Genomic DNA, 17049 nt, shown 5'->3' with positions numbered 1-17049 from the left:
GACAAGAGCAGTGCCATCTTTCTCCGCACCACATGCCAAGTGGCTGTGGGGGAAAGGGCAGCGTGCATTCATGGAATTTTATATATCTAACAGTTACTAATTTTTTATCCGTGTCCTGTGGAGACCTTGTTCTTATTGTTAAATAAACAATCTTTTTCTTCACTTTCACCCAAACATGTGTTTCATATTGGTGGGGAAAAAAATACAAAACTTTTCACTTCAGAGGAAACATTGATTCCATAATGTTTCTCTCTGAAAAAAATTGTCTCAAACCAAGACAAATTTGGTGCCCAACTTATAGGGGGCTTGAGAAAGTGAAGAGAAAAATTAATTGCATTCTGGTTTTAAACACTTGATATTGGGGTACAGTTAAGAGTTACCATGCTCTTTGAAGTAGTAATGCCTTTCTGGTCTCTAGTCCTGTTTGCCTATCCACAGGTAGGGACAATTTTGTCCCTTGCATAGAAGTTTTACAGATCAGGGACATTGATCAGAATTGCTGTATTTATAGGTGTAGTAGTGATTTATAAATGTTTAGCAGAGGTACTGGGAAGTTTTGAAAATTGATATGTTCTGTTGTTTCTCCATCCTAGTCTTTGCAACCTGCTTTGGGGTTTTATTAGTAATTACGGAAAGTCTGCTAGGGGAAAAGTAGGGGATGATGTTTCCCAGCCCTCCTCCTTCACCTTCAAATCTGGCACATCACCTTTTGGGGATGTTCAGTTTCCCCTAGATGTTAAAGAAGCCATTTCCCTGGTGTTTCATCTTATAGGTTTCCTCTACATGGTCTGTAGCTTGTCTAGAATGAGGGTTGGTATTTCCAGAGGGGCTACCCAAATACCTTCCCCAGGTGTGGAAAAGTCTGAGTGGTGTGAGATATGGGAGAACATAGGSCAAATACTGAAGGAATTCTCTGAACCAATAGTTTTTAACTTCCTGCCTGAAAAAATTCAGAACCCAGCTGAGGWGGGGAAATATCTGAAAGAGAAGTGTAGWGACAGCTCTAATGAGAAGGAGAAGCTCATTGCAATATGCTGGGCCCTGGCTAAYGCTTATCGCACACTGCTCAATGCTGTAGGGTAGCAGATACAGCCAGAGGGGCTGGAGGAGGAGTCAGCAGACACCCCAGTCACTGAGGCTGCAGCTGAACCAGATAACAAGCCCAAGCCAATAGCAGTTGCCCCCGTTTAGAGAAAGAAATACAAAACTGAATTCATTCACCCAGTATATGATAATGGACAGCCAGGAACCTCACAGGCAAGGGAACCTGAACCAGAAATCGTTGTTGAGTTGCTGACCCCAGAAAACATTCGTGGCTTAAGGGTAGATTACAAACGACAGCCTAATGAATCAATATTGGGCTGGCTGGTCCGCGTCTGGGACACCGCAGGTGATAATATGATGCTGGATGGTGGTGAAGCGATGCAGTTGGGATCCCTGGCAGGTAATGCAGCTATTGACCAAGGGATGGCAAGGGGGTCTGAAGCTCTCAGTCTCTGGGCACGGCTCCTAAAAAGTGTGAGGGAAAGATACATGTGTGTAGAAGATCTCCAGATGCAGCAAACCTTGTGGAAGACCACAGAACAAGGAACTAAATGGTTRAGAGAACTGGCAGTGTTGGAGATCATTTTCTCAAATGACAAACAGTCAGGAGTCCAGACATGGCAAAATGTTTGCCAGTGATTTGTCTAAAACTCGTACAACTTGGGCCATAAGGATATGCCTCTGCTTTAGCAATGATGAACTGCAATGAGGAGGGTGAGACTGTGCTTGCTGTGGCGAAGAAGCTCCGGGCATATGCAAATACTGTGCATGGCCCAACACAGGCAAGAGTCTCAGCTGTGGAAATAAGCCTGTCAGAGTATATACAGAAAGTAGAGAAYAAGATGGAGGAGAATCATCAGCAACTCAGAAGGAGATTAAAGAGAGCCTTCTCYAAATCACATCRGTCCTGACCAGAGACCCTGTCACCAGGAGGAGACGTCCTCCAGCCAGGAAAGAGGATACACTTCATGAGCAGACCTCTGGTTCTTYCTGCTTGAGCATGGGGAAAATATGAGAAGGTGGGACAGAAAACCCACTTCTGTCCTGCCAGCACAGGTGCGTGACTTGAAAGAGGACAAGACTCAAGGAAGAAACTCCACCAGGAAATAAATARCTCTGGTTTCTGGTAGCCTAGCTGCCCAGCATAATGGAAGGCAGGATGACATGTCCAGTTTCTTGGAAGGAGCCTCTGCAATGTATGCCCAGAGAAGAAATGGCAGCCAGTGCTAGAGGGGCTCTGCCTCTAGCCAGGCAGAGGCAGGGGAGAACCGTGCCTTTTGGACTGTGTGGATTCGTTGGCTGGGCACASCAGAACCACAGRAATATGAGGCTTTGGTTGACACTGGTGCGCAGTGYACACTMMTTCCWTMRYGACATGTKGGGACAGAWTCTGTTTCTATTGSCGGCGTGACAGGAGGATCACAAAATCTGACTCTGGTGGTAGCTGAGGTGAGCCTGACTGGAAAGGAGTGGAAGAAACATCCTATTGTGATTGGTCCAGAAGTCCCATGCATTCTGGGAATAGACTTCCTCTGAAGTGGGTATTTCAAAGACCCAAAGGGATTCCAGTGGACCTTTGGAATAGCTGCTRTAGAGACAGAGGACATTAAGCAATTAAGCACTTTGCCTGGGCTGTCTGAAAATCCTGCAGTTGGACTCCTGAAGGTGGAAGACCAGCAYGTTTCAGTTGCCACCTTGAYAGTGCACCCGTGGCAGTACAGAACAAACCGAGATGCCATGATCCCCATCCATAAGATGATCCAAGAGCTGGAGAGCCAAGGGGTGGTCAGCAAGGCCCACTCACCCTTCAATAGCCCCATCTGGCCTGTGCGCAAGTCTGAAGGAGAATGGAGATTGACTGTGGACTATCGAGCCTTGAATGAAGTAACGCCAGCGTTGAGTGCTGCTGTGCCGGACATGCTGGAGCTCCAGTACGAGCTGGAGTCCAAAGCAGTGAAGTGGTATGCCACCATTGACATCACCAACATGTTTTTCTCCATTCCTCTAGCAGCAGAATGCAGGCCTCCGTTTGCTTTCACCTGGAGGGGCGTGGAGTACACCTGGAACCGGTTGCCCCAGGGGTGGAAGCACAGCCCCACCATCTGCCATGGGTTGATCCAGGCTGCACTGGGAAAGGGTAAGGCTTTGGAGAATCTTCAGTATAAGATTCAGAAGCCGGCTTTGYCATAAAAAAGAACAAAGTGAAGGGACCTGCTCGAGAGATCCAGCTCCTGGGGGTAAAGTGGCAAGATGGACAGTGTCAGATCCCYACCRAAGTCATCAATAAGAWCACATCGATGTCTCCACCGRCCAGCAAAAAGGAGACATAGGCTTTCCTGGGTGCTATTGGCTTTTGGAGGATGCACATCCCTCAATACAGTCAGATCGTRAGCCCTCTCTACTTGGTGACCTGCAAGAAGAATGATTTYCACTGGGGCCCTGAACAGCAGCAAGCCTTCGCCCAAATCAAGCAGGAAATCGCTCATGCAGTAGCGCTTGGCCCAGTCAGGACAGGACCAGAGGTGAAGAACGTGCTCTACTCTGCAGCCGGGAACAATGGTCTGTCCTGGAGCCTCTGGCAAAAGGTGTCTGGTGAGACTCGAGGCCGGCCACTGGGATTCTGGAGCCGAAGCTACYGAGGGTCCAAGGCCAATTACACCCCAAGAGAGAAGGAGATCTTGGCAGCCTATGAGGGAGTCCAAGACGCTTCAGAGGTGATCAGCACTGAAACCCAGCTCCTCCTGGCACCCTGATTACTGGTGCTGGGGTGAATATTTAAAGCTAAGGTCCCCTCTATACACCACGCCACTGATGCTACCTGGAGCAAATGGATCTTTCTCATTACTCAGCGCGCCCATATAGGAAACCCAAATYGCCCTGGGATCGTGAAATAATTACAAATTGGCCTGAAGGTGAAGACTTTGGTCTTGTTGATGAGGAGGAACAAGAACAAGTGACCCGGGACRAGGAAGGTCCAGTGTACAACAGTCAGCCGAAGAAAAATGTTATGCTCTCTTCATTGATGGTTCCCACCTCATTGTAGGGATGAACCCAAAGTGGAAAGCAGCTCTGTGGAGCCCCACACAACAGGTCGCACAGGCCACAGAAGGAGAAGGTGGATSAAGTYAATTTGCTGAACTCAAAGCCATCCAGCTGCCCCTGGACATTGCTGAGAGGGAAAAGTGGCCAAAGCTCTACCTGTACACAGATTCATGGATGGTGGCCAATGCTTTGTGGGGGTGGCTGGACAGATGGAAAAAGGCCAATTGGCAGTGTAGGGGAAAACCATTCTGGGCTGCTGAAGAGTGGAAAGACATTGCAGCCCAGGTGGAGAAGTTACCCGTGAAAGTCCGCCATGTAGATGCCCATGTCCCCAAGAGCCAGGCTAACAAAGAACACTGGAACAATGAGCGGTAGATCAGGCCGCAAAGATAGAGGTGTCCTAGATCAACCTGGATTGACAACACAAGGGTGAGTTGTTCCTAGCTTGATGGGCCCATGATGCCTTGGGGCACCAGGGCAGAGATGTCACATATAAGTGGGCACGAGACCGAGGGGTGGATCTAACCATGGACAGTATCTCCCAGGTTATCCACAACTGTGAGACATGCGCTGCCATCAAGCAGGCCAAGTGGGTGAAGCCCCTGTGGTATGGGGGAAAGTGGGACAAGTATGGAGAGGCCTGGCAGGTTGATTACATCACACTGCCCCAGTCCCGTCACGGCAAGCGCTATGTACTCACAGTGGTAGAAGCCACCACTGAATGGTTGGAGACCTATCCTGTGTCTCACGTCACTGCCTATAGCACCATCCTGGGCCACAAAACGCAAGTCCTTTGGAGGCATGGTACCCCAGAGAGAATTGAGTCTGACAACGGGACTCATTTCAAGAACAGCCTTATAAAGACCTGGGCTAGGGAACATGGCATTGAAAGGGTGTACCATATCCCTTACCATGCACCTGCTGCTGGCAAAGTGGAACAGTGCAACGGACTCCTGAAAACCACCTTGAAGGCACTGAGTGGGGGGGGGCTTTCAAAAACTGGGAACAGCACCTAGCAAAGGTTCCCTGGTTGGTTAACTCCCAAAGCTCTACCAGCCAAGCAGGCCCTGCCCAGTCTGAACCCCTGCATACAGTAGATGGAGAYAATGTCCCAGCAGTACATCTCAGAGGTCTGTTAGGGGAGAATATGTGGATTAATTCTGCCTTGAGCAAAGAAAAACCCATCCATGGGGTTATCTTTGCTCAGGGACGAGGATGCACATGGTAGGTAATGCAGGGGGATGGAGAAACTCWTTGTGTACCTCAGGGAGATTTGATTTTGAGTGAAAACCACTTGTAATGTTGGGRTGCCTATAATTACTGCTTGCTGAATGTCACTGCCACTCTTTTGCATATAGGTACGTATGTATATATTTAGTTTAGTTAACATTTAGAGTTAGAATGTATTAGTTTGGGCATGAAACCAGACTTCTGCAACTGTGATTGATTGTCTTCAGCTGTTTCTTACATTTGGGGCTTTATACTTCAGCAAAAAGCTTCTTCACAATGCTGAGCTGAAATATGGCAAGAAGTAGCTTATTCTCTGCAACACCAGGACCAAGACTTGACAGAAACTGGAAGGGATTGTGCTGCAGAAATGAARTCCTCGTATTCAGATTTTCTTTTCTAATATCAAGAGTACCAAGGTTACTGTGCGGATTAGTGGTGTTGTAGACGGTGATCCATGTCTCAAATAACATTTATGGGAAATAAATTATCCTATTATCTCCTTTTATAAAGTATGCTAGTGTAAACTTACATGAATGAGTCTCCTGTGTGTATAAGGATGTAACTACCATGACTAGTTCAAACTTAATGAAACCCCTAATTTAGGTGAACTACATTGTTAAAGACTAGTTAACTAATTAAATGACTTGTAGCAAAATATTCTGTAGATGTGTAGTGAATCATTTTACTGCAGACTTACTATTCTGTTTTGTTCTCTCCTCCAAAGATATCACTTCAATTTTTCAAAATTATTCAGCTCAAGGTCAAAAAACACTAGTTTTACAGAGAAGACACCACTACTGAAGGTTTCCTCAGAGGAAAATGGGTGAGTTACTTTCATTTTTCTCAATTTTTTTTCCTGCGCTCTTTTCTATTTGATTGCATGTGGTTCTTTCTTATATCCTAACACCAAACCTGCTGGGAAATAAAGTGAATAGCAGGGGCTGCACGCAACGTATTACTCTGGAGGACCTTGGTAGCAGAGAAGGGGCTGAAAAAAGGAAAGGGAAGGATGTAAGGTCTGAGGTCAGGATGATTAGAGAGCCCTAAGCACAGACAACTTCAGGTTCTGTGCTCTTATTTCCTCCATGTGCTATTACCTAAGGTGCACTGAAAGTCATAGCAGACCTGTAGGAAAAGTCCTGATAATGGAGGTTACACACCAAATCCTGAAGTACATCTGCCTGGTGTATCAGAGAGCTGGTTCTCTGATTTAGGTGTGTTCAGGTGGACCTAAATGTCATGGAGTCTTTGTTCTTGCCCCCTAGTCTACCCAGCTGTGTCACCAAGGGGAGCTCGGTCAATACTGAATAAATCTCTTTCTATGAAATTTTCAATGAAAATTTCTCAGAGTGAACCTAAGGTTCTGCAAGGTTAGTTGCATTTCCTACCTGTTGAAATAAAACACTCTTTTGTTTTATTATGTTTACTGAAAATGTGTGACAGGTTGCAGTGTATGGCTCTTCATAATCCAGATTTTACCACAGATGATGATTCATGGGACAACAGCTCTGCAGAATTTGAGCAAAGGTTTCAACTGGAAAGTGAAATGACAAGTTTTTCCAGATCTGCTACTTCTGAGAAATATGAAATCTTGGACAACCTTCATGTCAAGTTCAATTTATCAAAGATGAGGTCTGAATTCAAACTATATATTTTTTTTTTAAATTTTCTGTACATATTTGTTTTTATGCATAGATATCTAGAAAATTATTTATTTAAGTTCACAAAATAGCACTCCATATTTAAGCTGTATCTTGCCACTGATGGTTTGAAATTGATAACAGACTCTACATAATTATCAATAGCCCCTTGTTTTTACAATAACCAATCRTAGCACCTATTCTAAATTTATAATTAAATACCTTCTACATTGCTTTTAACATTTCTTTGAAACCATTTTTAAAAGCCCCTTGACTGATTCCACAGCATTTTTTTCTTCAGTGTCTTTTTGCTTCACTTTAATTAAAATATGTGTGTAAAGTTCTTCTGTAGTCATTACAGTAGCTTTTCACATATACAAAAACCAAAATATAACTAAGCATTTTTCTATGTTGAACAACATTAATATATTTCACTCTTTACCCCAAAGTAGTCTTTTTGGTCTTTTAGGARTGGAGGAAATAAAATCTGTTAATATATGAAAAGATAGCAATGTGATAAGAGCTTAAATTCAAATTTTCTCTGAATATTTTTGCTGGGGATTTAACTAGCAGAACCTTTAATCTTGGTTACAAATTCCCTTGGTCCCTTCCACAGGTCCAGTGCTTTTTCWAGTTTGGTTTGGTGTCTGCAGATAGCCCAGTAGGGTTTGTAGCTGTGCATCTGCTTGTTGATGCACAGTTCCTTTCCAGGAAGATATCAGTGCATCTTTTCCCAATCTATATATTGTCCTAGCTCATCACCTCCCAATCATTTTCCTCCCTTCAKTGTGCATACAGTATTATGTGGAGTGCTGCACTCCCCCTCTGCTGCTGACAAATGGAGCAGGAGAATTCCAATGATTGYGATTAGTGCAATGTGAGCACACGCAAAGAAGTTTGACAGGTCTCTTTCTTCACATTTGGTAGATTTCACTGGTATTGGATAGAACAAAGGTATCAACTGGGAATTTGGAATCCATTGTTTCCAGTACAGCATAGGTTTATAATCTGGGAAGGAGCATGCTTTTCTGGCAGAACTTCCCTTGAAATATTTTCACTGCCATGGTGCAGGTTGTACATGTGGGATCAGCTCCTTGGCTGCTGTAAATCGGCATAACTCTGCYGAGATAGCAAATGAAGCTAAACTGCCCCACACCATATGCAGATCAGACTAAAAATCATTTGGCTTAGAAGAGAGGGTGAAATCCTTCATAGATTTATACTTCATGCATTTGCAGTTGAAGTCAAATAGGATTGTGCTGGAGGCATATATCAGCATAGGATTTGGCACAGGGTTTGTACTTGCATTGCTGTGCCAGATTAGCATTGTAGGAAGAGACAGATTGCAAACCACGGGTGAGTCAAAAGCTGATCACATCTCAAATGTAAGCTGTTAAAAGTGCTGCTTCTCTAATACAAAATGCCATGAAAACAAACAGACRGGAGGAAAAGACCCTTCTAAATTCTACATTTATTAAAACCATTTCCAAAATCTTGTTTTTATTACATCTTGCCAGCTCATTTGGATCAGTTTGTGTTATTTACAGACAAGTGGTTATGAATTTATAAATGCTTAATTAATTTCCTTTTGTTTATTTTCCTTGTATCTTGAAATCAAGGGTTTTTTTCAATAACTTTAATTATTATTATAAATTACAAATCCAGTGTGCAAACAAAAAATATCAAGTATGCTAAAATTCAACTAGTCTGGATTASGATTTATTAATTAATAACATAATAAATTCTCAAAATTCCAGAATGAAATAGGTATATAGAGAAGGGGAGAATAGACAAGCAGGATACAGAATATATAACTAACTTGGMAGTAGGTATTTTCCCTAAATCATGTAATATCAAAGAACGTTATCAGTGATGAAGTGCTGATAATAGCTTTTGTCATCATTCCTTTATTTTTGTGCCTTTGTTATCTTCTTTCTCTCTCTGCCRTCTTGCTTTTCAGTAGAGCAGGGCTACTTGAAATTTCTAGAAGAAGCCACCTAACTGGCATCCTTCCCCTATTCCTCTGCCTTCTCTAGATTTTTATACTGTGTGAAGTTTGGTAAATTTGTTACCACTTGTATTTCATAGTGGACTGTAGCCTCTTTTTACACGTTTGTCTGTGACAACACAGTTTAATTAGCTGCTGGTTTTTATTAGCTGCTGTTTGGAAAATTCTGAAGAGGGAGAAACTTTGGAAAACAATRTTTTTCAAAAATGGGTCTCCAGTCATTTATGTTGCTTTCTGTCAACGCATTRATTTAGATACATATATCCACTGTGATTAAAAATTATTTCTGACATTTTTTTCAGACTACTCTGCTTTAATATTTTGTCCTATAGTGTCTGTCAATGCTGCTTTTTATTGCACTATTCCTTTTTCAGCTAATTATCCTTGTAACTTGAAATGTTTTCCTTCTTGCTTGTCATCAGGTTTAAATCAAGCTTTGCATTTGTCATTCTGTCAGACAAGCAATGTTTGAATGTTTACTTTTGAAAAAAAAAATGGAATGAGAATATTGATGCTTTCAAAATGAAAATAYGTAACAAGGTCAAATCAACAGAAAGGGTTCTGTGAATTAAGACATCTGTATAACATATTGATGGGCAGTCAGAGAATTCTTAGTTGAGTTGTCTTTTGAGTAAGATTAAACTGGTAACCTCAAAAGCTAAATCTTAAGATTTCTTTCCCCAGAGCATTCATTTTCAACATCCACATTTTAATTTAGAGTTATTCTTGCCTAGACTACTCAATAGTAARCTTGGACGGAAGATTTTATGGCATCATGTTTCCAGAACAGGGCATTCCTTCAAAGGACASAGACATGCTATGGAAGAATATTTAGTTTTGCTAGTAGATTTATCCTTCTGAAGTATATTTGGTTTAAAAAGATGCAGAAGATTCTTAAAGCTYGTTCTTGTTTTTAAACTGTTTTTCCTAATAACTTTCAGGGTGTGTATTAGAAGTCCAGTTTTGAGGAAGTCGCTCATGACATCATCTGTCTATGCAACCTTCCTGTGATGGCAGTGCTCCTTTGCATCTCTGGGGGAGACCAGAATGAGCTGATGGGGCTCTGGGTCTGTCAGTGACCAGCAGTAGTAGAGGACAAGTGGTCCCAGGATTCAGCACCAGCTCATGCTGCAGCCTTCCCTTAGTTTTTCCAAGGGGTAAATCCTCCCTCCCGTGCATTGAGATCCATGTGGCAGCAGGCCTGGGGCAGGAGCCCTTATACTCACCAAGGCTTCCCAAGCCCCTGCTGACCTTGTGYTGTGCTGTCCATTCTCTGTATATTATCACTGTAAGGGCTTACTATGATGACTGTGGAATGTCAGAGCTGCTAAGAGAACAGAAAAGATTTGTTTTAAACTAGCCAAATAGTAAATAATTTTTTCTTTGTGTTTCAGATGCTGTCTAAAATTCCTGAAAGTTTCAGGCCTTTTTATCTTTGTAGTTGTCTGCTCTGTAAGTATTGAATTTGTAGTTTTCTGCTGGTCCCCATGTCCTTAAAATTGGTTCAAAATGATGTTTTCTCTTAGCTCACAAAAGTGTCTAGGGGCAAAAAATGACAGTTTCATGCCTAATCAGACTCCTGTTTGGTGCACAAGTCACCCCTCAGGACAATGTGGTTGGGTGAGCAATTGGATTGGAGGAAGAAGCAACTTAAACCCAAATTTATAGGTCCCTTATGGATGCTTGTTGAATTTAGGATGGGTCTTTTGATCCTGACACCTGAGGAATGCTCACAGGGAAAGCTGTGCTGGGAAGGATGCCCCAGCAATGGTAGTGCTTCAAAGTGTCAGAGGCAGAAGTTGATGGAGAGGTTGGCATGTCCTCGGGGGGGCCGAAGTGCTGCCCTCCCTTAACAAAATCTTCAAAATCAACAAAACCATAGACTGAAAGTCTTGAGAAAAAAATAAAAAGTTGGAGTTTATTCTTTTAGCTGTTGTGAGGAAATCCTTTTTGGGTAGCAGGCCTTCTTTATCAGGAAGCAAATAGATGACTCTGCATTTTCTCAGGTATGGGGCAAATCCTGAAGATTATAACTTTGTCCTAAGAGACATTTGRATAAAATACATAAAATATATGACTTTGGCTGTAAGTTAACAGAAGGAATATTACTTACCCTTGTTAAGAAACCCGGAGATGCTTTTTAGCTGTGGTGGAAATAGACCTGRAAAAGTCTCACAACTGAATGTGCAATTTGAGAGTCTTTTTAAAGCATYTGAGATAAGTTTAGCAGGTCTTTTCCAGTTTCTGTGTAACAAACTAATGGGTGTTTATTTTTTTATCCTTGCCTTAGATTTTATTTGGCATTTATCCAGATGAAGGTATACCCTGGCAGATGTTGGCTGTATCACCCCTGGAAAGCTTCTGTATCCTTCTTCCATTGAAAAATACCTGATTGAAGTTACATTGATAAAGTGGTGGGAAGGATGCGTGTTTTCTGTCATACCCTGAGAGGACTGGGTGTCTTCAGAACCTTGGCTGCATTTAGACTTGTCCTTTGACTCAGGTGCAGCCCTGCTCCCTAYCCAAGTAGTCCTGAATGGCAGCTGTCTGGGACCAAGAAACTTTTAGAAGAAAAAGCAATAGACTGACTCCAAATAAAAATTATTCATCATAGGTGAATACAGATCTGAAGGTGAAAAATCTTTGAGGGATGAACATTCAGTTAGTARACAAAGAAAAGCTTTTGCAAATGAATTACATTTCTTGTTCCCACTAYATTTCTTGTTTAATCAGTCTGGTCTTCAATCAGCTTGATTGTTATTTCACTAGTGTTAAAAGAAGATTCACCTATAGATGTATTTCCCAAGCTCCTGCAAGGTGCCTTGTTTTGAAAAGGTGTAATAGGTTTTCTTTTTTGAAATGCTGTGTTCTTGCATATAACTGGTCAGTTCCATAGCTTTGAGCAGGGAGAGTCTATTTAAATAGATTTAAATTGTTAGCATTCTCACTGTCACCAATAATGACACTATACAGTGCTCTAATTAGTAGGGTAAATGAGGAAGAAAATGTGAGTGCTTGAGGGCAATTTATAATTAAAAGTTGGGATTGCTTTTTGGAGGGAAGCAAATRGAATTTTAGTAGGACCAGTGACAACTTCAACTGTCAACTCCCATCAATATCCTGTTCACATCAATGTTTTTGTCCTCCTTGAAACAGTTGAAAACTCCTATGGTGGTGTGGTGTTGAACAGCACTAAGGCTGTCACAGCCTCATCTGCCAAAAGAGGGTGAATTGGAAGTGAGTCTTTAAGTTCAAGTTTTAGTCAACTGTCATAGCATAACTTGAGGATTTCCTCTCTGCAGATTTTGGGTTGGAACCATAGCTGTTGCATTAACTCTGCAACCAATTATTCCCTTTGTTTCAGGGAACTTCTGTAGGGACTGGGATTTCAGTACAACCAGGTGTTCACATTTTACTTATGTTAGGATGCTTTAAGACAAATAGCTGTCAGACAGTCCAAATAAAGCATTTCCATTTCTTACTTGACAAAYCCAATGCTAGAGCTTCTTAGTTTGCCATGTGTGTTGAAAACTGGATATTCCATCTGTAACCTAATGTTGCTGAGCTGGGAAAAAAGCAAGAGGCAAGCAATCCAGCAAAGCTATGCTTCTTTCTCAAGGAGATGTAGTAATTCAAGCTGAAGAATCAAGGAGAAAGATTGCATTTCTAAAAGAGTTTTGGAAAAGGCACCAGCAATCTTGAATACCATCTTACTGTTGCTGGGTCTCCATTTGCACAGCAGTAAGTTCACGTGCTTGTCTTCCACTTTGTTGCATAGTGAAGAAATTATTCCACTTCTTGGCTAGGCTTAGGTGATGTTCACCATTYGGAGAGCAGTGCTGAAGATGCAGTTTATGCTGGCTGACAGACTGTGGTGCTCCCAATGGACACTGCCTGCTGCTSTCTGAATGACTGTAAGAATTTAATGGTAGGTTTGCAGGTGTGCTGCAGTAGTCCTTGTCACAAAACCTGTAGAGATTTTCGTATGAGGCTTTGGGTGGAAAATAAGCATCTTAGCTCRTATGATGCAAAATTATACAAATAAACATTTTACTTCTTGCTTGAACTTCAAAAGCTGTTAAGTGTTGAGTAGTTACTAACCACTATATATTTTTATTATTATTATTTTTTAAACTACTTCCTCTCAGTTMTATTTCTTTCCAAAAGTGCCAAAGCACATTGGTGTGTTACGATTGTGTGCTCAKGCATAAAACTGTATCTACATACACTGGTAAAGTCAAAACTAAGTGTGAAATATTTTTAAGAAGCAAATCAAGTGATTACTTTTGGACTTCATGTCCTTTGTCATCCTGGTGACACCTAGATGTTTTTGGGTTTTTTCTACCATGCCCATCTGATATTTGTTCAGAGGCAGAAATTTCCTCTTCTGACACTTCATCAGCTGATGTGGGGGGATGACCTGCTTTTCAGATGAGAGCTCTGTCTCTCTATACGTTTATCTCTTGTTTGGTTTTACTCTAGCTGTTTTTCTGCCCGWTATCTTCTTCGTTATTAGCCCACTTGTATCTCCCATTGTTTTGTCCATCCCCATGGGTACAAATCTGGCATGTAGCATTGACGTGTGCTGGCTGCTGATTCTGGAAACAGCATCTTGCCTCCTGTGAATTAATACAAGCTTTCTGAGTCTGCAATTTCAAGTGTGGTTGGCTGGGGTTTTTTTTAAATACTGATTTCCCTATAGTCACCAGACATAAATTCAGTAGCTTTAGTATAGTTTTTCAAATTATTKGTAATGTTGTCTTTGACAACACTTGGGATTTATTGTTTTTTAAATTCTAACAGTCARCTTTATAATAAGAGGTAAGTTTATTCTGGAGCCTGACTAGARGACCCTTTCTGCAAGAAGCAAGATTCAGAATCCCTATTGATGTAAAATGTGTGAAGCATTTTCAGATCTTTTGTTTAAAGGCTGTCTGTTAAGGGGAGAGCWTCAGTAATTATTAACATAATAGAAGAAGAGATATAGAGTCTGATTAAATTCCAACATTTCTTTGTTTAATTACATGTRCCTATTCTAAGACATGAACATTCTTATTTCCTCTTAACTCTTTGGCCATTCAGACCTTCAGGAAATGTCTCTCTATTAACTGGATGATCAAAGAGTGAATGAGAAATATTCTTTTTCTTCTTCACAACTGTCATAYGTTTTCAGACTTGAAAAAACTTCTGAAGTTTTAAATATACTTCATGTTCATTCCTTTGTTTCTAATAACTACTGCCTTGATCTTAGCAAATTTTAAACTTTTGTCCAGCAGTAGGGAACAGACAAATGGAGCAGAACTAGACACTAACTTTTTGACTTGAACTAGGCTTTAGTAAAAGATAATGGTGATTCATGGATGCTTTTAAGGAATTATACAAAGTGTAAGCTATCTCACTGTCATTTAAAGAATGTCTCCTTAATACAATGCCTTCTTTCTTTCACTGTACCTCATACAATTATTGCTATTTCTACAYTTCTCAATGGTAGAAATATGTTCTTTTTACAAAAAAAAGATGAATCTTCAGCTCATTTCTATGCTGAAGAGAGTGAATCTCACACCTACCTCCTTGAACTGTGAGTTTCCATCTTTACTTTCTCCCTGACAACTGCTTCAGTAACAACCTTTTCTTACCTCTCAACATCTGTACTTGTTCCCATTCATTTTATAGATTAGAGGAAAGGTTAGATCAGTATGGGCAAAGCAATTAAATTTTCCTAGTTTGAACTGATTGTCAGAAATTAACTAGTGAATGGACTGTGAATTCTTCCTTAGTCTGGCCAAGAATCTTACATTTCTATAAATATATTTTAAAGCCTTTCAGTCCTGATCCGATTATCTGACTGTTTGAGTGTTTGATATCTCCCCAGGGAAATTTTTGGAGCAAGGGATGACATTTTGAAAAGTAAATATTTGCACAGCATTCAGTGTGAAATGTTTCTTACTCATTTGCTCTTTATGTTCAAAACAAAAATGAATAAAAATATATAACCTGAATCTGAACATCTGAATGGGTATCTGCTTACTCCAAATCAGAGAAAACCAGAGATATCAAATTGACTAGACAGGGGCCATTTTCATGTATGAACTTGTGTCCTCAATAATTCAGAAAGATTTTATCAACTTCCAGTCCAGAATGAAAGTCTAAAATTCAGAAACTAGATGATGGGTCTCAATAGTAAAAATATGTAGAATTTTAAATCATAGGTTAGGTTTCTCATTTCCTTTGGATTCAGTGGAAMTATTTAGAACTATGTCTAGAGCAAGTGTACGTAAGACCTCTTAGTATCAAATTCCTTGCTAAAGTTSCATGAGTTTGAATGATTTCTGCATGAATTTGAATTATTGGTGGAACTGTGTTATTCCTGTGGAGCAAGGAAAGATCACTAGAAAAACTTGCAATCATGCCGTGACCATTAATGACATGGAAAAAACCAATTCCCACTCCCTGAACAAGATGTACATACAGAAAGAAAGGCTGTGAGGCAAGGAATATAGTCAGATTTTAGCAGARATTTCAGCTTCCTTGAAGCTTCTTCTCCAGGGAGTATAAATTAATTCAATGAATGACAAAACCTCTCTAATCCTTTAATTCTTTCTCCCCTTTGAATATTTTTTTGAATTCTATAACTCTAGTTCTCTACTGCCAAACTGTCCTCCATARTTTTTCCTTGCAGAAAGCATTTAAAAATCATTTTTGTTTGTTGATTTTGCTGGAACTGTGCTAAGCATTTAGGCCTGCAGGCAATGTTCRTGCTCTTAAATAGATGGATGAAGACCAGGACCATGTGCAGAGGCAGCCAAGAAGCAGAATCTCAAAGCACAATTGATAAAATGCTGTAGAAATGAGTTTGTTACAGAACTTCTCAAACTGATGGAGCATAGAGAGGAAGGCTGGCCCCACTGTAGACAAAAATGGAGCTGGATTGCTGGCACTCAAAAAAGGAGGAAAATGAAAAGRTTATAGAGCACTCATCAGATGGGGAAACCAATAGGGACAGAGAAGTGTATGATTCAACTTTATATTGCAAAGGGATGATGTAGAAACAACCTCATCAGCTACAAACAGAGWTAGGAAATAACAAAAGCACAAATACTAATGCAGAAGTAGCACCAGTTAAGGACAATATGCAAAAATGGATGCTAAGACTCAGGGAAAAGGCCTTCTTTAAAATGGTAAAATCCTAGAGAAACTAGCATAAGTGACCTGGTCATAAACAAGGATGAATAGTATATAATTATRTCAGAAACTTGATGAAAATTAATCCATAGACATAGCGTTCTCAAAGKACATTTTAAAGTATACAGAATAGCACATATAAATGTTAAAGAAAACATAAAGCCAGCCATTTGTCTGAAAATATACCAGAGAATCTTAGTCAAATGTGATTTTTTGGCTGCCTCTGTACATATTGAAATAATTACATGATGGAGGGTAGAGCAGGGACTCAGTATTTTGGGGAGTGACTCAGCTATTCCTGACTTAGTCATCCYAGATTCTCTTTATAGTTAATAGAGAGAACTGATGTTCCTCATGAGCGATTCTCATCTTCATGTAGTGATCCAAAATGAAGCAATGAATTCCATCTTAAAAGCACTCTCTTTTCACTGTTTTTAAGGAAGCAACCATCGGATGCAGATGTCCAAAATACAGAGGCATAAACTCTGGTGAATTAATACCAATTTAAATGTTTAGTCACTGCATCCCATTCCATCAGGYGGTCTACATAAGCCACATAAAAGTAAAGTAACATGATGGGACTCTCATGTTACTTTTTTTTTATATTCCTCAATACCTCTAGGAGCAACTTGTCAGAAAATCAGGATCAGGAAACACAACCCTTGGGTCAGCCRTAAGCAGCAGCCTTGCTCTGGTGCCAGGAGTAAACCCATACAACCACAGAGTAATGCTTCACAAAGCAAGCACAAACCCAAATCCCTTGATGGGTTAATTCACCTCAGTAATGTGAATTTAAGCGTAGAATTAGATAAAAATGAAGCAGTTTAGCTGAAGTGAAATAAAAGGTAACAGTTTTGGCTGTAAATCTTACCAGGGAGATTTTTTTTTTTTTTTTTTTTTTTT

The 17049-nt window shown here is 40.7% G+C and overlaps 1 protein-coding gene across 2 annotated transcripts in view; it reads left to right on the top strand.

Annotated features, from left to right (window-relative positions):
- The window catches only part of OCA2 (OCA2 melanosomal transmembrane protein), a 181446-nt gene that overhangs the window by 46827 nt on the left and 117570 nt on the right, over window positions 1-17049 (top strand). For both annotated transcript variants that reach the window (XM_057368091.1, XM_057368092.1), the window contains exons 4-7: window positions 6041-6139; window positions 6760-6948; window positions 10359-10416; window positions 11255-11327. In XM_057368091.1, the coding sequence (XP_057224074.1) occupies window positions 6041-6139; window positions 6760-6948; window positions 10359-10416; window positions 11255-11327 (419 nt within the window). The remainder of the gene's footprint in view (window positions 1-6040; window positions 6140-6759; window positions 6949-10358; window positions 10417-11254; window positions 11328-17049) is intronic.

Source organism: Malurus melanocephalus, unplaced genomic scaffold, assembly GCF_030028575.1.
Source record: "Malurus melanocephalus ecotype Western Australia unplaced genomic scaffold, MMel_1.1 scaffold_88, whole genome shotgun sequence".
NCBI lineage: Eukaryota > Metazoa > Chordata > Aves > Passeriformes > Maluridae > Malurus > Malurus melanocephalus.
The sequence above is the reverse complement of the archived record's forward strand: the minus strand, read 5'-3'. Positions and strand labels throughout refer to the sequence as shown.